Source organism: Theropithecus gelada, chromosome X (genome assembly GCF_003255815.1).
Source record: "Theropithecus gelada isolate Dixy chromosome X, Tgel_1.0, whole genome shotgun sequence".
In the NCBI taxonomy this organism is placed as follows: Eukaryota; Metazoa; Chordata; class Mammalia; order Primates; family Cercopithecidae; genus Theropithecus; species Theropithecus gelada.
The window spans coordinates 33,357,875-33,380,895 of NC_037689.1; the positions used below are offsets into that span (position 1 = coordinate 33,357,875).

At 43.5% G+C, this 23,021-nt stretch overlaps 1 protein-coding gene across 3 annotated transcripts; it reads left to right on the forward strand.

Annotated features, from left to right (window-relative positions):
- The first annotated feature begins 5,424 nt into the window (after window positions 1–5,424).
- On the forward strand, window positions 5,425–22,492 carry MSL3 (MSL complex subunit 3). Of its 3 annotated transcripts, none has more exons than XM_025373273.1 (13): window positions 5,431–5,631; window positions 7,056–7,138; window positions 7,582–7,677; window positions 8,011–8,111; window positions 8,674–8,756; window positions 9,300–9,422; window positions 10,005–10,165; window positions 10,943–11,101; window positions 12,221–12,483; window positions 15,336–15,445; window positions 18,918–19,017; window positions 19,375–19,459; window positions 21,726–22,492. In XM_025373273.1, the coding sequence occupies exons 1-13, from the start codon at window positions 5,530–5,532 to the stop codon at window positions 21,823–21,825; spliced, it is 1,566 nt and encodes a 521-aa protein (XP_025229058.1). In that variant the 5' UTR covers window positions 5,431–5,529; the 3' UTR covers window positions 21,826–22,492. The 3 variants fall into 3 exon arrangements, with proteins under 3 accessions (XP_025229059.1, XP_025229058.1, XP_025229060.1); XM_025373275.1 differs by lacking the exon at window positions 5,431–5,631 and adding an exon at window positions 5,848–6,040; XM_025373274.1 differs by lacking the exon at window positions 8,674–8,756 and having other exon boundaries at window positions 5,425–5,631.
- Window positions 22,493–23,021: the final 529 nt, after the last annotated feature.

Below are 23,021 nucleotides of genomic sequence, written 5' to 3' on the forward strand. Positions count from 1 at the left end.
ATCCACTGACCCTAAGTACAGTGTCACAAAAGTGCAAACTGACCACATTCTACAGCTCTGAATTCATCAGAACCCAATTATATCCTGAATGTTACCCATTAAGGTTGTTGATCATACAACAGGAAAGCCTGACAAGTACCTTCCTCAGTTTACACCTGAAACGGAATACTGGGCTTCATCTGTACAGTAAGAGTTTCAATTTTTGAATTCACAGATGCTGGAATTCCACTCTGATATTTCAATTCAATGAGTCTAAGCTGCAGCTGTAAAAAGCTCCTCAGATCACACAAATTCTGTTTTTTAATGTGTTTGTCTGTTACCATACTGTTCACAGTTTTTCTATGTTAGTAAATATCTTTCTACAACATAACTTTAAATGGCTTCATAATATAGGCATGCTGCTGGACTTTGTTTCAAACTTGTGATTACCTTCCAGTGCAAGATAGACATCATGTATGTTAATACTCTTGCTATTTATAAAGTGACAGTGACTTGAGTCTTGAATCTTACAGCCCAAGCCCAGTCACAACATTTTGCGGAGAGGAGTGATTACCAGCATCACTGGCTTTGGTGTCAGCCTGTATTCATGCCCCATCTTTGGACAAGTCAGTTAGCAATGCAGGTCCCTGTTTCTACCTCTGTTAAGTGAGGATGATCATAATACCACCTCCTAAGGTTTCGAGAATGACTGAATCTGAATATGTCAAACACTTAGCACAATGCCTACCACATAGCAAACACTCAATAAACCTTAATGATTGAGGAAAAACTAGGCAACCTCTGACATCCGGGAGCTGGCCAGGCATGCACAGCTGGGCCTGGCTATTCTACTGATCATAAACAATGTCATAGAATATCAGGTGAAACCACTTAGGGACCATGATGGAGCATGACAAGAACAAGACCACTCCACTCTAATCATGCCTGAACACAGGCAAAACACAACTACTGTCCAAACCACAAAATCCAAAACAGTCCCTGGCTAATATGAGTGACAGCCACCTCTTTACCAATCACAGCTTCAGTTGCAATCTGCTCTTTCCTCCTCCTAAGTAAGATGTAATCAAATATCGAATCCTAAAATCCCCTCTTCATGACACTAACAAACGCAGAGGAAAACCTTACTTCCTTTACTCCTTCCAAGGAGAACGGCTTCAAGCCACCAAATCACCTAACACAAGCTCAAGTCTTCCATTAAGCCTTTTCTAAATCCCTCACTGAGGCTCCCCACAACTTCCCATGGCGCGCCTTCTCCCTGGCTGAAATAAACAATACACAACTTGTTCAACTCAAGTTCAACAAGTGTGTTCCTAGTGGTCTTCGGTTGGAGGGCACTGACGGCAGTATTCTGGAACACTTTCTTCATAATATAACCACAATCTAGGTAGCTTGATTTTTCCCTTGGAATTACATCCCTATAACTTCTGAAGAGTTAGGGGTGGAAGCCAAGAAGCAATGAAAGTCAACTCCACTTGACCTGAGAAGCACCAACAGAGATTAAGGATTAAGAAGCATTGCAAGTTTTGTAAAAGGATCACTATAACTTTTATCAGAATATTCGTTAACCACAAGATACCTTTTTAGGATGTAGGTCTGCATATTACCTAAGACCAAAAGAAGAAAAAAAAAATCTAATTGTAAGGTCATCCAGTTCTAAGGTCAAAGTTGTAAGGTCATAGATTGTTCTTAACTCTATAAATGGGTTATTCCAGAAATTCATTTAAAGTTTGTTTCTATGCTAAAACAGACATTCTAGTTGAAACCATATCATAAATGGTAACTAGGTTTACCCTTCATTCCCAAAGCCTACTGAATACTGAATACCTGTGAAACGATATTTCAAATGCAACATCAATTACGTCTACATGTCCATGGCAAAATGCATTCTCACCATCAGAAGTCTATCTCATCAGTGTCACCAAAATTAGCAAAAAACATCATGCCAGATGCCAATAACCTAACTCTACAACTGCAGGAGGGGCGTGACCAGGATGCTTTTGCTGCATGGAGGTTTATTATGTTACAGAGCAAGAAGTCTGGCGTTAGGCAGCAGGATTAGTTAATTCAGTGCGTCAGGGGCTCAACAGCTCCCCAGTGACCGAGGTGAGGGAGTGCTAGCCTTGGGCTCTCATTCTCAGAGCCTCGGTGATGATGGCCAGCTCCGTGGTGCCAAGGTGGCTACAGCACTGACATCTTCCCTAACCCCGCATTCTGACGCAGACAATAAAACGCAGTGAGGAAAAGGAGACTTTATGCCATATGTATTTCTTTTGGAGGGAGGCAGGTGGAAAATATTTTCCAGAAGTACTCACAGTTCCCCATTTTAACTCGCTATGAGAATTTCTCATTGGCCAGGAGTGTATCACATGACCATACTTAAACCAATCACTGTAAGAGGAAGGGGATTGCCGGATTGGTTCAGATCAGTAGTTCTCAGCCCCGCCTGCACAGTGGAATCACCTGGGAACTTTGGAAACAAAATTCCAACTCCTGGCAACAGTATTTTTAAAAGTTTTCAAAGTTCCCCAGCTGTTCCAAATGTATACCCAGAAGTGAGTCCTACTGTATTAGCCCGATCAAGTTTCACTCCAGCCTGAGCCCTGGTGGAAGGTCTGCTCTGACAATGTGGGATGGCAAACACTTGAACAAAATTGGGCCTCTGCCAGCGGTGGGGGGTCGGGGGGTGGGACGCAACTAACTGGATCCGGCACTGCACTCACCTTGCTAAGAGAAGGAATTCCTGTAGGTCAGTGACCCCTAGGTGACCTATAATGAGAAATCAAAAAGATTTGTTATAAGATTTAATGGTTATCTTAATTCCAATAAAAACAAGACCACTCTAATCATGCCCGAATACAGACAAAACTACTGTCCAAACCTCAAAAACTGGAAAATGAGGAAAACACCTAAGCTGCAATTCAAGACTGCTTTCCTCTCTGAGGCTTTTCCAGACACTCTCCCTCCTCCTAGAGAGAAGTAAGCTCTTGTGTCTCCTCTATTCCACACCAGCTTTATTAGGGTATGCACATAAGGCCTGAACTTGATTGCTTGCTGCTCTGCCCTCCTGAAATGTGCCCTCTGGGAGGACGGGGGTAATGTATGTATTCTACTTTGTGTGTCTAGCAACCAGCACACAGGAGGTCCAATAAATATTTGTTGAATGAATGAATGAATGAATGAATGGGGGACACGGAGAAACAGATAAGAAATGCCTGATGTTAAGAGCAAATATTTACCCAGCACTTATATGTCAAGCACTACGCAAAGCCATGTACACTGAATTGACTCATTGACTCCTAAAAAAACCCTACGATGTAGAAGCTACTATTTCCTTCATTTTAAACATGAACAAAGTGCATTACAAAGAGACTAACCACTTGTCCCTGGTCACAAGCTAGAAAGTGACAAGCATGGGACTGGGTCCTGGAGAGTGGTTTGCAGAGCCGGCCATGTTCTTAACCTTTACACCCGAGAGAAAAAATGATGCTCCTGCATTAAGGGTGTAGCCCTCTCTAATGGATCCTAATCTGGAGGAGGGCTGTAAGGGGTGCTGCCATTGGCAGGCTTTGTAACTTTTAGGTTCCTGAAGGCTTTTGCATTCTTGGACTTTTTAGAGGGACAGGGAAAGAGGAATTCCTCAATGACATAAGAAAGGGTGGAAATGGGGAGAAACAAAGGAAAGCATCTAAAATCCTAATCCTGAAAGGGTAAAGCCTGGAGCAGAACTCTCCAATCATGGGCAGGAAAAATAAAAAGGTGAATACTTCAGTTATGGTTTACACAGAACGTGCAATTATATGTGCTTCCAAGCTGCCCCTGCCATTTGTGGGGACCACCACCATCTACTGTTCTCATCTCTGATAAACCACAACCTGGAGAGGAATCATGGTTCCAGTTCTAGTTTCTGCACTGTATTACCCCAAAGGCCATTTGACCATCTTGCCCCAACCTTTAACTCCTCTGTATTGCCCTTATTCTGGCGGATGCAGCTATTACTCACCCAATTCCTTGGGCCAGAAAACCTGGAAGTCTCCCAAGATTCCTCCTTCCCTCTCCTTCCAATTGGCCTTCCTTCCTCTCCAACCGGCCACCGAGTTTTGTGGGTTCTATTTCCTAAATGAATCTGTTCATTCATTTCATATTGATTATGGGCCACGAATACGCCATGACTTGGATAAAACCCCTATCCCCAGCTTCAAAGAGCTTACCGTCTTAATAAGGGCATTTTGCAAATGAACAACCCATTCTACAGTACAGTGGTACACGCAAGAAAGGGGTAAGCAGAGTCCTGGGAGGGAACACCTCAGGGCTTTATGATTCATCTTGGGAAGCCTGAGGGCTTTTCTGCTGGCAATACCCATGCTGAAATGTGAAGGATGTATACCAGGAACCTGGTGAAGGAAGTGTGCGGAAGGGAAGCAAATGCAACTTTCTGGAGGCTAGAACAGAGTAGTGGAAGTTCACCAGGTCCGCAGAGATTAGCCTGGAAGCTGGTCTCCAGCCCGGTCCTAATCCAGTACCACTGCCCAAAGCTTTCCAAAACTCAAAAGAAAAAACCCAGCACCGTCCTTTCTGTCCCTGGAAGTTTGTCCTTCGAGTCTCCCATCACTTGTCATTCGTTCATCAAGTATTTACTTAACACCCACTCTGTACAGGTACCATATTGATAGCGGCCTCAAGGGCGCCTTCCATTTAGGGAATTTTTAGTCTATTGGAGCAGATAGACCGTGGGGGGCATTCCGGGGATGCTGGGGGCTGTGAGGTCACGCTAGAAGCTGACACTGAAGATGTCAACTACCCTTTAAGGACCCCTCTGCCTCACTGCCCACTGCTCACCCCGTCACTGGGGGCTCCAAGCCTGCCACCGGCTTGTCCTCTGAAGCGATAAGCAAGTGTTCTATTCACTGCCCGGAGTGCCCTTCTGCCCTCGCCCGAGGCCACTGCCCGCCTGGGGCCAGCTCCAGTGCTGCGTTCTCCTAGCGTGGCCACACTCATCTCATCGGCGCGCGGCTCTGCCAAGGGGGTTGACGCGGCGCGCACAGCCAGGGAGCTCTTGGGGGCAGACGCCTTCTCCAGCCTCCCGGCCGCCGGGTGCCTACTCCAGATCGGCTCTCTTCCTAGGCGCCTCCCACGCCCGGGCCGGAGAGCGGGCGCTCGGGGCGACGGACGACCCTGCGCGCACGTGGGCGCAGCCTGGAGGCCGCGGGGACCCTCTCCCATGGGGGCGACGGGAGACGTCCTGCCGGTAGACCTTGGCCAGGGGGTCGCGCTCCCCGCCCGCACCCCTCCCGAAGCCCCGGCGGGGACGTGCGGGGACGCGCCCGGGCGGGAGCGCGCGCGCCAGGCGCCTCCGAGGTCCCCGCAGCGGCTCGGGGCGGGCGGAGGAGGGGCCGAGGGCGGGGCGGCCGCAGCCTCCGCCATTCCCGGGCCCCCCCGGCCGCGGCGCACCGCCTCCCCGCCCCCGCCCGCCCTCCCCCACAGCGCGCGCTCCGCCCGCCCCGGAGCCTCGCCCTCCGCCACGATGAGCAAATGAGCGCGAGCGAGGGCATGAAATTTAAATTCCACTCAGGGGAGAAAGTGCTGTGCTTCGAGCCTGACCCCACCAAGGCGCGAGTGCTGTACGATGCCAAGGTGCCGCCGCGGAGGGACAGGGAGGAGGCGCGGGCTGGGGGACCCGGGACCGAAGGCGGGGGCGGGGGCGGACGGCCGCGCGGAGCTGAGGGACCGGCCGGGCTCCTCGGCCTGCGAGGAGCGGTGCAGCCGGCAGGGGGCGCTCACAGGGCGCTGCGCCTGGGTGTCGGGGCGGGGTCTGGGATGCTTCCACTTCCTTCCGTCAGGCCGGGAGGCGCACGCGCGGTTGGGAGCCTCGCCCGTGCTTTGTCGCGTTACCGGGGCTACCGTTTGCGCCCCGGACTGCAACGGTGGCCGCTGAGGGAGGAGGCCTCTCGAATACGGTTTCTGTCTTCGCGTTAAATCTCTCCTCCTCTGCGGCCCAGTGCCGGGTGGGCTCCTGTGGGACGGCCCTGGCCGTCCGATCCAGGTTCTAATTCATAGTTCCACGGCGCTGGCCGCTGACTTGCGACGTTGTGTCCCTGGGACCCTAGTCCAGTTTAGGCCCCATCCTTCCTGTAGGCCGTGAACCCCACCCCGAGGGCAAGGTTGGCCCAGTGTTTTCATACCCCAGGGCCTTGCAGCTTTTACGTTTTCAAACTCTGAAGGATTTACGTGGGTCTGACCATAGTTGATGGGAATCGCGCCCTGGGCGGGTCCACCTGTCTCCGAGAGCTGAGCCACATCTTGCAGCTCCTCAGAATTGGGTGGCGGGCAGGAGTTGGCAGCAGGTCTCCCAGTTCCCCAAGGAAAGCACCCAGGTGCTTTCATTTAAGAGACTTGGCTTCCTAGGGCCTCCTGGGCGAAGCCTTAGGCGGCAGAGACAAGGGCAGTCCCACGTGTGTCTTTGGCGATGTCTGGACAGCTCTGTCAATTAGGGATGCTAAAGGACATCCCTAAAGGGATGAGCATATTCTGCCAGTTCCCTCCCCTGCTGCTCCTGTCTTCTAACCTCGTCTGCTGTCCCTCTTTCTCCTTGACCCCGAGCCTCCTCACGGGGCGACACGCCCCATCATTAGTCTTAGTTTTTCCCTCTAGGGACACAACAGGGAGGGATTCCAGAGTCTCCAGCCAGCCGTCCTGGCACTGGATATAGGGGAGCCCAGGAAACTACAACTCCCAGAGGTCTCAGGGCTGCAACTTTCATCTAGCCTGGACTCTTTCCTTAGTGACAAATCGGCCGGCCAATGGCTTCAGAAGCCTCACACTGTCTCACGCTCAGAGACCAATCACGGGGTGGTTGGACGGATGTTTCCTATTTTGAAGGCGTCCACTCGGGGGAAAAATGATAATTGAAAGGAAAAATATTTCAACCCAGCTCTCGGTCTAAAAGAGGAGAGAATGCTTTCTTTTCTTTAAAAAGGGGTCTATGAATTAGTTTTCCTGATGTAACTTCTAATTTTCTGTATGTCCTATCATTTGTGGGCAATATTTCTTGGTTTCAGATTGTTGATGTTATTGTTGGGAAAGACGAAAAAGGCAGAAAGATCCCAGAATATCTGATCCATTTTAATGGTTGGAACAGAAGGTGAGTGAACTTGTTAAACCAGACTGAAAATTGATTGTCTTTGCAGCACAGGAACATTGCAGACTTCTTTTTAAGTTTTAGAAACACTTGTAGAGAACTTTGTTTCATTTCCTGTTTTTACTTTGTAACACTGCAAACTTCTTTAAGTTTTAGAAACACTTGTAGAGAAGTTTGATTCATTTCCTGTTTTTACTTTGTTACCAGAACTTGCCTATTTTAAGTCAATTGTATTTGAATTCTGTCTGGGTGATTCTGGAAACCCCAGTTGTTTCTCTGTCTGAATGAGTTACTTTTTCAGTTTATTTGCCTCCTCTTTGTGATTTTAAAATATTTAAATCGTTTTCTAAAATGTAATTCTGGGGCATTTCTATTGCTTTGAGGTACTGTTAGCCTTTGTTTTATATCAAACTAAAGTACTGAATTTTCCTTTTTTGTTCAATTAGCTGGGATAGATGGGCAGCCGAAGATCATGTGCTTCGTGATACCGATGAAAATCGTAGATTACAGCGTAAATTGGCAAGAAAAGCTGTAGCTCGCCTGTAAGAATACACAAATCAAGATATAAATGTTATCCATTGTGTTTTCTCTTAGTGTTTTAGACTTTTATGATAGTAATAAAATGACAAATATTTATTAAGTAATTTTACATATTTAAAATGTGTAAGAGGAAGAGTGTTCCTATGGTATTCTAAATAACCTTAGTGTTTTCAGATTGGTTATTGTATAATCTTCTGAAATGGAAATTACCATTTATGTTCTGAAGTTTAATGATTTTTCAAATGTATTTCATTGTTTATTATATCTTGTTTTGATCTCAGGACTCAAGAGTTCAATGTCAAAATTTATTTCAGTTGTTTGCTACTCTTTTTCAGGAGGAGCACAGGAAGAAAGAAGAAGCGCTGCAGGTTGCCTGGTGTTGACTCTGTCTTAAAAGGCCTCCCTACTGAAGAAAAAGATGAAAATGATGAAAACTGTGAGTAGCTTCACTTCATTTTCTTTGGCTGAAAGAACTTCCACCTAGACTGAGAGAAGGATTCATTGAAATTCTAGACAGGGAAACACTTCAAGCTCATTATGTATAATATTTGCTCCATTTATTTTTGACAATTAAAGTAGCAGTCAATATAAGTCGATAAGTCAGTAATAGCACCTTAGCAGAGTCATGCTTGTGACTGCTGCCCTCTCAGCCAGCATCTTTGTACAAACCCCTCACGGGTGTGTTCTCATGGGATCTGTTCTCTTTTTGGCACCTCCCAGACCTTAGTCTCATTTATGAATGCAACAGGAAACTGTAGGATCCTAACTGACAAAACACTTTCCGATCATTAGCTTGTGTGATTTTTGCATCTGTTGAAATTGGTTGTCAAAATAAATTTCTATTGTGAAAGATACAGCATTTGTGTTTGGCGTTTAAAAATACATGGAATTGCAGTTTGTTATTTCCAGTAGCACCTGCACTACAGGTGAAGATCTGTAGACATAAGGGTTGGTGAAGTATATAATGCAAGTTCACCAGATGCTTTTGTTTCACCTAGCATTAAGCAGTTCCTCTGACTGTAGTGAAGACAAGGATGAAGAAATAAGTGAAGAAAGTGATATTGAAGAAAAGACTGAGGTGGTATAAAGTTTTTATTGTAAAAACTTTCTCTTTGTTGTATATTTTAGTGGTAAAAGTTCACAGTGAAATACTCCAGTTGTGAATTGTTTTCTAAAGATACGTCTTTTAAACCAATAATGTAAATTTTTATCTGACATTTAAAGAAAAACAACCCTTATAGTCACCGTATGAGTCTCTCAGTGGCTCTTTATGCCCCTAAAATGTTTCCACAAATTATAGTTATCTTTCTTTCCAGTCAAATAATTTGTTTTATAATGATAAATTTCTTTTAATGGAGTCTACAGACTGATGTCTTCTGCCTGCCTCCAAAGTTAGTATAAATCCAACTGGTAAACTTAAATGGGAAAGAAATGAAATACATATTTGCATTGTGTTTAGTGCCGCCAAACAAGTTAACTTTTGGCCGTTAACATACTTTCAATTAGAACACCTGGCATACTATGATTGTTGAGGATTAGCTGGGTTTGTTTCATAGCAGGCCTTCCTTGGATATTGACTCTCCTACTGTTTTAAATAGTTAAAAATGGAATTTTGATATTGCAGAAAGAAGAACCAGAGCTTCAAACAAAAAGGGAAATGGAAGAAAGAACAATAAATATAGAAATCCCTGAAGTTCTGAAGAAGCAGTTGGAGGATGATTGTTACTACATTAACAGGAGGAAACGGGTATGTAGGGAGAATGCATAAAACATTGATTTGTTTGGCATTTTCATTTTGCCATATTTTGCAGTCATAGACGTAAGCAATAACGAATTTTGGAGGAATGAAATTTATATTTTTCAGCTTTGTCTGAGTCAGGTTTTAAAGTTCTCTGCCAGTGGTGCTGTGCAGCTGATTAAATTATAACTCACACAGCCCTGGCTGCCCATTAGGGTTGTGTTGGGAGCTTTCCAGAATCCTGCTGCTTGTGCTTCAGCCCAGAAGTTAAGAATTAATTGATCTGTGGTGGAGCCCAACTGCAGGTATACTTGAAGGAATCCCCCAGGTTGTTCTAACAGATCACTAAGCTTAAGAATCACTGCTTACATCTATTCAAAAAAGTAATATTGTAATCAACATAAGGTTATGATCAGTAGAGGAAAAAAGATCAAAGAGATTGCAAACATATTTAAGAAGTTCTATTCAAACAGAATTGGCTTTGCTTTATTTTTGAGTTAAAAAATGGTACAGACATGACCAGTGTTTCTTGGAATATGTGGTTTGTTATATTAGGATGCATACATCAGATGTCTATGTTTTTGTTAACAGTTAGTGAAACTTCCATGCCAGACCAACATCATAACGATTTTGGAATCCTATGTGAAGCATTTTGCTATCAATGCAGCCTTTTCAGCCAATGAGAGACCTCGTCACCATCACGTTATGCCACATGCCAACATGAACGTGCATTATATCCCAGCAGAAAAGAAGTGAGTACTGGCATGTTTGGTATTTTGTGGTTCTCTCTGTATTAGAGAGGTGGCTTCCATTTAGAATAGGTGACACTTGTCTCTACTCAGTTATTTTGAATTGATTTAATGTTTAATAATTGATAATTCATTGAATCATCTAATATTAAAACCTTGTCACTTTTGTGAAATCTTCAGTACTTCAATAACTATTTACACATCTGACATGGATGCATTGAAAGTGCACTGCCTCAGCACAGAGACAGTTTTTTCGGTGATACTGTTTAGGGCAAGAACTTTCCTTCAGAAGCACCAGAATGGACAGTAAGGATTTCTCAAAGCTTGTTTACAAACAGATTTTCATTCCAGTCAGAGAAAGCTTCCTTGTATCCTGCCTGGCATGCATGACCCAGCTGGACAAGAGGCAGAAAGGTGGAGTGTTGGAGTTAAAGCAAGGGTTAGGGGTTCACTAGGGTCAAGCTGTTTCATTTTGCAGTGATAGGGGTGTGTCCACCTGTCCACTTTTGCAGCACAGGCTGCTGGACACCTCTGTGGCCTTGAACGTATTTATTTGTGTTTAGTGGGGTAAGGTAAAGTGACTGCTGTACTTTCTGCACTTATGTTTTCCTATGTAATCTTGACAGCTACAAATCCATTTCATTTTGTGTGTACGTAGGTGTAATATATAATGATTAGATTTCAAACTGCCCTATTAAAAATCGGCAACTTCATTGTGAAATTTTGGAAAGTACCTCTTACTTAATTGTGTCTGTAATCTCTTCTTTTTAATCCTGCCAGTGTTGACCTTTGTAAGGAGATGGTGGATGGATTAAGAATAACCTTTGATTACACTCTCCCGTTGGTTTTACTCTATCCATATGAGCAAGCTCAGTATAAAAAGGTGACTTCGTCTAAGTTTTTTCTTCCCATTAAGGAAAGTGCCACAAGCACTAACAGGTAAGTTATATAGCCTGCACTTTCACCCTCACATGTCAGCAGTACAATAATAAGATCCTTATTTTGAAGAGTTCAATCTGATAGTGTGGACCAACATGTTTGGAGGAGGGAAGGAAATGAAAATGTGTGTCCTGGAGGTTTTCTTTTTTTGTGGGTAAGCTAAGTCATCATTTCACTTTCATATGGCTCTGGCAGATTTTACCAAGTGAAGACCCCAGCATAAAGAACTTAGGTGGGATGATGAGCAGCTACCCCATTTTGGGGGAAGATGGTAGGGGGTGGGGTGAAGAGAGCACAGGCTGAGGAGAGTGGAAGGGGCAAGTTTGAATTGAGCCCCCTCACTGGCTGTTTGTGTTAGTGGCAGAGGTTCCTTAGGAGCCTCCTTCTTTTGCAGGTGTGGGATGGACTGAAGGCAAGCCTAGCTAGTAATATTAAATGGGAATGTTCACACAGGGCCTGCAAACTTTGGCCTTCAATAAAAGTTACTTCTCTTCTTGCTCTGCGATGTCACCACTTTTCCTCCCTCAGTTACCAAGCGTGCTCTGTTCTTTTTTGAGGGGGCAGGGAGGGGGATCCTGCAACCTAAAGTCTTTCCCTTAATCTCTGTAAGGTATTGTGCTCGCTCCCTCTTGCCTCTCTTCCTGAGAGAGTGGTCTGTTCTCATGATTTCCATTCATCTGTCTCCTCTGTTAACCACTTATCGTCTGCCTTCATCTACTGCTGTGCTGCAAAACTGCCTGCAGGTGAACTGATAACCTCCCACTTGCAGCGTGCTGCCCTTTGCCTTGGCCACCTTGCCCTGCCCTCCCTTTCTCCCTCTGCTTCATGGCTATTGGCTCCCCAGCTTCTCTTTCCGCCTGGCCACCATCTCCTCTCAGCCATCCTTCCTTTGATAGTGTCTCTCTCCTTTCCCTTTCCCCATGTCAGTTTCACTCCAGGTGAGAGGCCTGCAGGACTCACTGGGGGTGCCTTGCAGAGTTATGGAGAGGGTCCAAGTGACTTATGTACATATTTACAATCCTCCTGGAGTAGAGAGAGCATTTCGTGTCTTCAGAAGCACTCCATGTTCTGGAAAGGCCCTTTGAGCCAGCTGTGTGTGACATTCTCCATCTTCCCTAGGAGCCAGGAGGAACTCTCTCCCAGCCCGCCTTTGTTGAATCCATCCACGCCACAGTCCACAGAGAGTCAGCCGACCACTGGTGAACCAGCCACCCCTAAAAGGCGCAAAGCTGAGCCAGAAGCATTGCAGTCTCTGAGGCGGTCCACGCGCCACAGTGCCAACAGTGACAGGCTTTCCGAGAGCAGCGCTTCACCTCAGCCCAAGCGCCGGCAGCAGGACACGTCCGCCAGCATGCCCAAGCTCTTCCTGCACCTGGAAAAGAGTAGGTTCATTCTCGGGTGCTCCAGGCCGGGGAGAGCCAGCGTGTACCTTGTGCCTAGTCAGTGCCAGGCATGGTGCTGAAGTTACGTGTTTATGTACAGTGCGTGTGATTCCCATGTCCAAAGTGCTGTTAATGCTGCCTGCTTCCTGGAGCTGTAGACAGTTGAAGCACCTGGCGCAGATTGCAGTGCAGCTGTGGTGGAGGCAGGACTGGGCTGTTTCCTCAGCCTTTTTTTGCCATCACTCTACCGATTGTGAGCAAATTGAGTTACCAGAATTCTATATATTGTGTAGCTAGGCCTAACGAAGCATTCAAAATGAGCAATTCTAATGGGTTGTTTAGCTTTTTGTTTTCTTTGTACTCTATCTCTGTAGTCTCTCCATTCTAAAGTTAACTTGGAAAGGTCTGTCCTAAAATATCAAAGTAAGAATGCTCAGATTTCCATAATCTCTTCTTACCTCCTCTCAGCCCAACTCAAACTCCATCAGATCTGCTCACCTTGATTTTCAGCTGGAATGTTTCAATGGGCAAAATAAATTAGACAAGAGTTAACTTTCTTTTTTTCCAAAATACACACAGGTTGATTTGCTGTAGTATAAAACTTAGAAGTAAGCCACTGCTAATTAATCATTTTAAACTGTCAAAAACTGCGAAAACAGGTGTCATGAATCAGATACAATTACTGTGGAAACTAACATTAGCTATTATACACTAACCAGGCATTTTTTTCCCAAATTAATTAAAATCTGGTTGTTTAGCCTGTGCTAATGAAGCGCTCTTACTAGGAGTATTCACTTTACATTGAAGATCTCATTCACAAATCAAATACAGGGTGCTCTGTGCTTTTATGCTTCCACCCTTGACTGCCAACAACGTGTGAAATGGAAAGTTGATGGCAGCAGGGCCGACGATGCCACCTGGTGCCTAGCGGGCTCAGTGAGTTAGGAAGTCAGCAGTAGGGGAGGCAGCTTGCATGCCTGTCCACCGGTACACTGTGTGGAGGTGGAAATAGAGCTACACCAGCAGGTGCCAAGCACCCAACTGCAGAGATGGAAGCCTAGTTGCCTTCCTTTCACAGAGCTCAGCTGCTCGCAGGCTGTGAAATCTAAGACACCCCTCATAAATATCAAAAACACCTCCAAAGCTAAGGTCAGTGTAAAACTATTTGGAGTCGAATCCCCATGCCCCAGTAGGCATATCTTGTGTATGACCTGTGCCCTGTTCTTCCCTCAGCCCCTCCTGCTGTGCTGACTCCTTCAGGGGTCCTTCTAAGCATCATCCTGTTGGAACTCCCAAAACTGTCATCACAGTGCCATTCTGTGTTCAGGTGCCCATTTCCTTGTGTACATCCTGTCCCTGCCATATCATAAGGTCCTGAGAGAAGGGACTGACTTGTTGATTGTGTCAGCCCATCACAGCTCAGTTTTGGGGCATAGTTCCAGGTGCGTGAAAGTATTTGCTGATTCTTTGAAGATTGAGAAAGCTCAGAAAGGCAGAGTTGAAGAAGACATACCTTTAAGAGAAGCCCTTTGAATAATCAAGTGCTAAAACAAAGTTAGGTGCTTTTTAAAAACAGCTTGATTGAGATATAATCCACATACCTTAAAATTCACACATTTAAAGTTTTTAGTGTCTCCAGACACAGTGGCTCATGCCTGTGAGACTGGGGCAGGAGGATCACTTGAGGCCAGGAGTTCAAGATCAGCCTGGGCAATATAGTGAAACCCCATCTCTTAAAGAAAAAAATAGCCAGGTGTGATGATGTGCACCTATAGTCCCAGCTACTTGGGAGGCTGCAGCTGTGGCTATGGCTGAGGCTGAAACTGGAGGATCGCTTGAGGCCCAGAGTCCAAGACTGCAGTGAGCTCTTATTGGGCCACTGCAGTCGAGCCTGGGCGACACAAAGAGACCACACTGTCTGATAGATAACTAACAAAATAATTTCAGTTGGGCAAAACTAAAGAGTTGGGCAACCATCACTGAAATCAGTTTCAGACATTTTCACCACTCCAAAAAAGAAACCCCACATCGACTAGCAGTTACTCATTTGCCTCTCCCTATGTCCCCTGACAACCATTAATCTATTTGTCTCTATAGATTTGCCAGTTTGGGGCATTTCATATAAATGGAATCATCTGTATGTAAGTGGGTAATAAGGATTGGTTGCTTGAAGATTGAAAAGGGTCAGCTGGGAAAATTTTTAAAAAGACAGTGTTTTTAAAAGTGCTACAAAATAAAGTGCTATCTTTTTCTGTTTCTCTTTGTATTTTTTATTTTTTTATTTGTATTTATTGATGTGAAATTCACATGTAAAATTAACCATTATAAAGTGAATAATTCAGTGGCACTTAGCAGCTTTATTGACACATTCACATATACAGTTCAATCGAATAGTTTTTAGTGTATTCACAGAATTGTGCGATCATCTGCACAGTCAATTCCAGAACATTTTTAGCACCCCCAAAAAGAAACCCCATACCCAGTAGCAATCACTCCCCACTTAGCCTTCTGCAAGCTCCTGGCAACCACTAAGCTGCTTTCGGTCTCTCTGGATTTGCCTACCCTGGGTATTTCATATAAATGGAAACATAGTATGTGGCCCTTTGTGATTGGCTCCATTCACTAAGTCTAGTCTTTTAAGGTTCATCCACATTGTAGCATGTGTCAGTGCTTTATTCCTTATTTTTTTAACCAAATAAAATTCAGGTGGTGTTATAAAAGGAAAGTCTTATTGTTAAAGGTTGGTACTTTCTGAGAACCAAGTTTAGATTTATGTTCTGCAGTTTTTAACAGTCTTGAGGCAGTCTTTAATTCAGTTGCTGTGTGAATAATTTCATGTTTTTCTTTGGAAGAAACACCTGTGCATAGCAGATCATCTTCACCTATTCCTCTGACTCCTAGCAAGGAAGGGAGTGCTGTGTTTGCTGGCTTTGAAGGGAGAAGAACTAATGAAATAAATGAGGTAAAGAATGTTTGATGTTTGTTCCCAATGGTTCCTTCATTTGTGATTACTTTGATTCTATAGGTGGAAGTCAAGGTTCTTGAAGCATCATGTTGCTATTACTGTAAACATTAACAAAATTGTACGTAAGATTATGCTTAATACTGTGGGTTTTGGTTTCTAAAGCGAGAAAATTGTTAGGATTTCAGCCCTACACTGACAATTATCTTTTAAATAAGTGCAATTATTGAAATGCCAGTATTTTTACTTTATAGAACAGATGTCAATACACCTTTTCCACAGAGGGCCAGAGGGTAAATACTTTAGGCTATTTGTGGGCCATATGGTGTCTGTCAAGGTTACTTAACTCCAAAAGTAGCCACAGATAGTATGTAAATAAAATGAGTGTGCTATATTCCAATAAAACTTGATTTATGGACACTGAAATTTGACTAGCATTTAATTTTCATGTGTTTGAAAATTTTGTTTGTTTTTCAATCATTTAAAAATATAACATCCACTCTTAGCTTGTGGGCAATATAGAAACAGGCAGTAGTTGGGCGGGCTGTGACCAGCAGGCTGTAGTTTTCTGACTCCAACTTTAAATACTTGATTCCCCTCCATCATTAACAGTAATACCAATAGCTGTCCCTTCAGGGATGTGCTCTAGGCCACCACTGTGCCAGACTCTTGAACCCAATTACTTTGAATTCTCGAGATCAGTCTTGCCACCAGATTTCCACTTGATAGATGGGAAAACTTTTCATATTAAAACTATTTTTAAGGCCCATTAGGTGATCTGTAGGTGGTGAGTTTGTCAGGGATTCTAAAGACGTGTCAGTCTATCAGCAAATTCTGTGAAAGTCTCCTAGGAGGTGAGATTTCTTTTTTTTTTTTTTTTTCTTTTTTTTTTAAGTGAGTAGGAGTTGCACAGGGGAAAATGGCTTTGCTAGGCAAAGAACATTTTTTTTGACACAGGGTCTCACTCTCATGCTGTCACCCAGGCTGCAGTGCAGTGGCAGGATGTTAGCTCACTGTAGCCTCCACCTCCTGGGCTCAAGCGATCCTCCTGCCTCAGCCTCCCGAGTAGCTGGAACTACAGGCTCAAGACACTATGGCCTGGCTAATTTTTGCATTTTTTGTACAGACTAGGTTTTGCCATGTTGCCCAGGCTGGTCACCAACTCCTGAGCTCAAGTGATCCTCCCACCTCTGCCTCCCAGAGTGCTGGGATTACAGGCATGAGCCACTGTGCCCAACCTAGGCAAACAGCACTTGATGATGGGAAGAGAGGTCACAAAACTTTCTTCCAGATGATAACTATCTTCAGTAGTGTGTACCCTAAGGTCTCTCCAGAGACTGCTCAACTCTGCTGTTCCAGCAGCAAAGCCATAAACAAAGGGACGTGGCTCTGCCTTAAACAAAGGGGTATGGCTCTGTGTGCTGCCCCCTCAATTCATTCATGGACACTGAGAATTTAATGTCATATGATTTTCACATATCAAAAATATTATTATGATTTTTTTTCCCCAACCATTTTGAACATACGAGCATTGGGCTGGACTTGCCCAGGGGCTACAGTTGGCTGACCCCATAGAGAATCTAGAAAGCCTAATTTGTGTTATGATGATTGTTGAGGGTAGGTTAGGAAATCCCTAGTTCAAGCAGTCTCTGACACGCCCATTTTTCAGATAAGAATGCACTGCGAATTTTATTATTGAAGGGAAATCGTGAATTTAAGGGGCATCTGAGTTGTCAAGGGCCGTTCCCACACTGGTCTGCAGTGTGAATGCGCCATCTAGTGGTTATAGGTACAGCTGCAACTTACAGTTTAAAAGTGCTTTCTGGGAAATGGTTGGGGTTCAGGCGACTCTCACAAGGACTCATGAGACCTTCGTGGATTCCCACCTTCTTACGTACCTCTACCACTGTATTTTTTGACCAGGGCTCTTTCTCTCAGTACTAGTCACTGCTCCACAGTACTAGGGGCTGGTCTGGGCCAGCGCATGCCAGTAAAGACCCATCGATGGTTCCCATACATACCCCATTGGGAATTCCCCCGACTAGAAACCTACTGTTTTCCCCCTGGAAAATGTGTCTTCATAAATAGAAGGTTATAAACTGCCTTGAAACACAGAATTGAGTGAGTGAGGTAGAGCCAGATGACCTGCTTTTGTACATGCCAAGTGCTGTTCATGCCTCTGAGATTGCAAAGTCCTGTATGTTTCCTTTGAGTCACTTTCAGAATGGTTCCAAAGCTTCAGCTGTGTGCACTGGGCAGGTGCTGGAGATGTTGTAAAGTTGCTGGAACGATCCCTTCCCTCAGTGCTCCACAGTGCAGAAGTGGGCACTGCTGGTGGAGACCTAGGCGAGAATCTAGGCCTGGCTAGGCAGGGGCCGAAGTGAAGCTAGGCCTTTGTCCTGGATCCTTCAGGGCCACCTTGGTGCTTATTAGCTTCTGGCAGTTTCATGTTGTTAAACTGACTATATCAGCATTTCTGAGTTTGTGGGGGCACCTTTCTGCTTTGTCTGCTGGAGGGCTTTCTGCAGTCTGACTGTTTTCATATTGAATATGACATCCCAAAAGCCAAAGTAGCAGCTGCGTAGAGTAGGCTCTGGTTCTATAATTTACTGAACTACTTTTATGGAAATTCATCAGAGATTTTTGAAATGCAACTCTCCCTTTAACAAAAGCCCCAAGTCCACCCACAGTTCAGAAATTCAGAATGAAGACAAATCAATTATCAGGTTTGAAGTCTATTTCAGTTGATTCAAGGATTAAAAAATTCAAATTCATTTCCATAATGAATCTAACAGCCAGAAATTAAGGAATCTTGAAACAACAGTAATACTATTCAGAACATCTATGGATTACTTTTTAATGCTTCATTCTGTCTCTAGTGCAACAGGATTTTCTTTTTTCTGGGTGGGGGGAGGGAAGGAGGGGCAGAGTTTCACTTTTGTCACCCAGGCTGGAGTGCAGTGGCACAACCTTGGCTCACTGTAACCTCTGCCTCCCCAGTTCCAATGATTCTCCTGCCTCAGCCTCCCAAGTAGCTGGGATTACAGGTGTCTACCACCACACCTGGCTAATTTTTTGTATTTTTAGTAGAGATGGGGTTTCAATGTATTGGCTAGGCTGGTCTCAAACTCCTGACCTCAGGTGATCCACCCATCTTGGCCTCCCAAAGTGCTGGGATTACAGGTGTGAGCCATCGCACCTGGCCATGCAGCAGGATTTTCAATAAAGGGGCTAAAGAACCCAAACAGAGTTATTTATAGGGAATAACTGTTGCAAGTTAAGAAATTAAAGACTTTTAAAATCTATTTTAAGTGTTTTTGCCTTTCATCTTTGTTTTTTGTAAGCTTGTGTTTATTTTGATACAACGGCTTATTTTTTCCCCTCTACGTACAATTTACTATCATAATTTTTAGGTGGTTGGAAGTGTCTCCATTAAGAGTGACAAAAACAATTCAATTCGTGCTTTTTCCAGGTCCTTTCCTGGAAACTTGTGCCTGACAATTACCCGCCAGGTGACCAGCCGCCTCCACCCTCTTACATTTATGGGGCACAACATTTGTTGCGATTGTTTGGTAAGAATCCTGATTCCTGCTTTCTTTCCATTTTTCATTTTGCATTCTCTTGTTAGCTTTCTGTACACCTTGTGGTTTGGGCTATAATTGTCTAAGAAATTTGGGGATCTAAGAAAAATCAAAGGTAACCTATCAAAAGGCACTGAATGAATCTTAAATTTCATAAAAATTATGTTTGTAATATTTGTACTGCTACACTGTCTTTGTTCAGTAAGAGTTTGGGGTTTTGTTTGATAATGTGGATGTTAATTTCAGTTCCAATAGAGATAAGGAGGGGCCCAGACCTTCCCTGAGTGAATCCTATGCATTGTCAGATTCTACTAATTGTGAATGGTTTTACCTTTATTTTTAATGCAGTGAAACTTCCGGAAATCCTTGGAAAGATGTCCTTTTCTGAGAAGAATCTGAAGGCTTTATTGAAGCACTTTGATCTCTTTTTGAGGTATTTTTATTACTTTGTCAAAACTTACATCTGTTGCCATATATGTGGCTTCTCTGAACTTCTCTTTAGCACATAGGGAAGTCAGCTCTGTGGTATTTTAAATAGTAGAAGTATTACCTAAGTATGGTTGGTTCTAACCGTAATGGGAATTAGGAGTGGGTTTTTTTGGTATTTCTTTTTTCCATAATTTCTCTGGTTTCTGAGTTAGGGGCATTCATTGTACAGAGGTGAAGCTTTTTGTCTCACTAGAAGGATTTAATTAAAAAACCTTATACATAGAAAATAAATTTTCTAAAGTAGAAGTGATTGAGATTGATGATAATTTAGTTTTACATTTTTTTATTCAACAGTACCTCAAGCATTGGACTTTCCTTTGTTGCATGTACATAAACTAACGTAAATAGTAGCATGTATAGGTTGGATTTTGGTGTTTAGAATTAAGAGAAAAGACCCCTCGTCTGTGTTGTCATGTATGAATTCAGACAAAGGTATTGTTTCCTGCAGCTGACAAAGCCAGTCATTTTTTTTATCTAATAGGATCATTTGACCTGAGGCTCTGCTGTGTCCTCTCCCTTCCAGATGATGCCTGTGGACCACTTCCTCTCCTTGGCCTTCAAGGCTAGTCATTCCCCTGCCTCACCCAGCTCATCCTGGCTACCTGACTTTGTTTCTTCCTTCTCTTTAAGGAGCATCTCTTCCTTGTATCCAGGCCCCACCCTGACTCATCAAAGTAGGATTTACCACAGAGTGGACAGCATCCCAGCCAGGGAAATTGTCTTGTGGTTTTAAGAGATCCTTTCATGTAGGCATTTTGAATAAAATGTCCATGAGTGAAATTAGACTTTACAACATTCTCTTGGAAACAAGTTTCCAAAATACCCTCTTCCCTCCCAGCCTCTTCCTCAACAAAACCCACAACTCTGTTTGGCATAAAATTTTATAAACTGAAATCAAATAGTGCCAAGAAAATATGAAGAGTCAGCTGCAGGATAGCATAGGAAATCCTGCTTATTTTGATGCATACCTAATACAAAATAGAAATTAGAATTTTAGGAAGTAACTTAGGAAGATTTATTAATAAACCTAGTAAGAGGTTTTAAAAATGTATTCGAAGATAACAACCAGAATCAATGGACTCAATGATCATAAAAAGAGTACACTCATAGAAGAAAATGAGTTAGCTATCCAGTGAGTTTTGACTCAATTTATACTAAAGAAGGTTTGTACATTTTTAGGAATTTGGGCAGGTGGGAGTCACTGGGAAGCAAGCATAAGGCTAATGTGCTTATTAGTGAATAATGCACATGTGAGAATGTCTTAGCCCTCCATGGCAAAATCAGTTGAATTTTGAGTCAAGATATCATCTGTGTATTGCAGACTCTTGAATGACCAGCACATTTTTTAACATCTGTCTTCATACATATGAGTCTTTTCTATGTCTTGGTACTGTCAGCTAGAACTGTAACATCTTTTGGCATGGCAAATTAGGACACCAAATGCCATTACTAGTTGTTCTGTTCAATTTTTGTGTGACTTTGCTCATATAAATGATGTACATTTCTCAAGTGAGATTTATTGTTTATAATCATTTTTTATTTTTTATTTTATTTGCTTTTTTTTTTTTTGAGACAGAGTCTCACTCTGTCGCCCAAGCTGGAGTGCAGTGGCACGATCGTGGCTCACTGCAAGCTCCGACTCCCAGATTCACGCGATTCTCCTTCGTCAGCCTCCCAAGTAGCTGGGACTATAGGCACCCACCACCACGCCTGGCTAATTTTTTTGTGTTTTTAGTAAAGATGGAGTTTCACTGTGTTAGCTAGCATGTTCTCGATCTCCTGACCTCGTGACTGCCTGCCTCGGCCTCCCAAAGTGCTGGGATTACAGGTGTGAGCCACCGTGCCCAGCCTATAATCTGTTGTTTTTAATAGTTTGTTTGAACAACAGAAAAATGTAGAAACATTCACGGGCTTCCCCCCGCCACAGAAGTGTTTATATAACCAGACTGCCACCTAGTGGAGTGTAGGTTCTGTTTCCATTTGTACACTTGATGATGGTGAAGGCATTCAGATAAGTAGTAATTCACATAGAAGCTGGATAAGTGCAGTGAAAATAATCAATATAGAGAGATCAAAATTATAGTCATTTTTTTTCTTCCTAATACCAAAAAAACAGTTGAAATGTTAGTAGGTTGAAAGTCAATATTTTGCTTGATGATATTTAGTCCTTAGTTAGTATGGTGCTCATTGGGGCTATTTTTTCTTTTCAGGTTTTTAGCAGAATACCATGATGACTTCTTCCCAGAGTCGGCTTACGTCGCTGCCTGTGAGGCACATTACAGCACCAAGAACCCCCGGGCAATTTATTAAAATGTTGATGGTTCTGTAAGAGCAACTGCTCTGTCTAGTTTGGCGCTCTGGATTCCAGGTGAACAACTTAACAAGGTGGTGGGTCTTTACCCACAGCACAAACACAGTGCCCACCTTGGGGCTCTGTTGTTTGAGTTGTCCACATACTGCAGTTATTCTGTTAGGAATGATTCCCTGGGTGCCTGAAAGTGCTCTGACACGACACTTGTTACTGTGCAGGCCATCTGTGATGGCAAGGAAAAAGCAACTATGTTCACAGTGAAAGGTTCGTGGAATAGGTTAGGCCATTTCAGTAGACATTGCAGTTAGTTAGCAAGAACCACGTTGTCTCTTTATGTTTTATTTTTTATTTTTTGCAAATTGGTTTTATTTTTTTGATGAAGCTGAGCAACTCTGTCCAACAAGGTTTAGTTTGTACTTGGAAACCACAAAGTAGTCTCAAAGTATTTTAGAGGGAATCGATATTGATGGCAAAAGAAAATTTGCAGCTATACATTTGCTTCTAACGGTTCCCTCTCTGTGAAACATTATTTTTGGTGATCTAAAGAAAGCATTGCCTTTCTTGTTTGAGATTTTAGGGCTATACTTTGTTGTGTAATGTTATGGTTCCCTTTCTGTAAAATGTTATTTTTGGTGATCTAAATAAAGCCTGTCTTGTTTGAAAGAACCAGGAGAGAGAGTTTTCACTCTGGCCTTGTCCTCTTTAATGCAGGATAACAGTGGGGTAACCTTTTGACTCATAACTTTAGGTTTCATTTTGTTTTTCCTTTGTGCCTTTTTTGTTAAATCCCTCTTTGGTTTTGCCTCACTTGGCAGCAGGACCAGACAGTGGTTCCTAGAAGTTTCTGCAGTTCTGTGCTGTCTTGTTGCTGCATTGTGGGCTCATCTGGGGCCAACCCCAGTTTATCCTCCTCCTCCCTCATTACCAACTGACAGTCTCTGCAGTCACTCCTCTAATCCTTATTTTAGTCTCACATGCCTCCCCCATCTTCAGATGTTTTAGAAAGTTCTAACTTCGTAGAAAGGGTATCAGTATCATACCAGCATTGAATATAGCACGTGCTTTGTGACTCAACTCAGCAGACCTTAACTTCCAAAGACCACTGGTTGTGAACAAGGGCCACAAGGATTTTTTTAAAAATCTGTAGATGGTTTCATCAAAGTGATTTATGCATACACTGACCAATGAGAATCAA

Bases quoted from the DNA above. Each gene is read 5' to 3' on its own strand.
- MSL3 (XM_025373273.1), top strand. From the start codon at position 5,530: ATGAGCGCGAGCGAGGGCATGAAATTTAAATTCCACTCAGGGGAGAAA. The intron at 5,632-7,055 runs GTGCCGCCGCGG...TCTTGGTTTCAG, and splicing joins GAGTGCTGTACGATGCCAAG to ATTGTTGATGTTATTGTTGG. The intron at 7,139-7,581 runs GTGAGTGAACTT...TTGTTCAATTAG, and splicing joins TTTAATGGTTGGAACAGAAG to CTGGGATAGATGGGCAGCCG.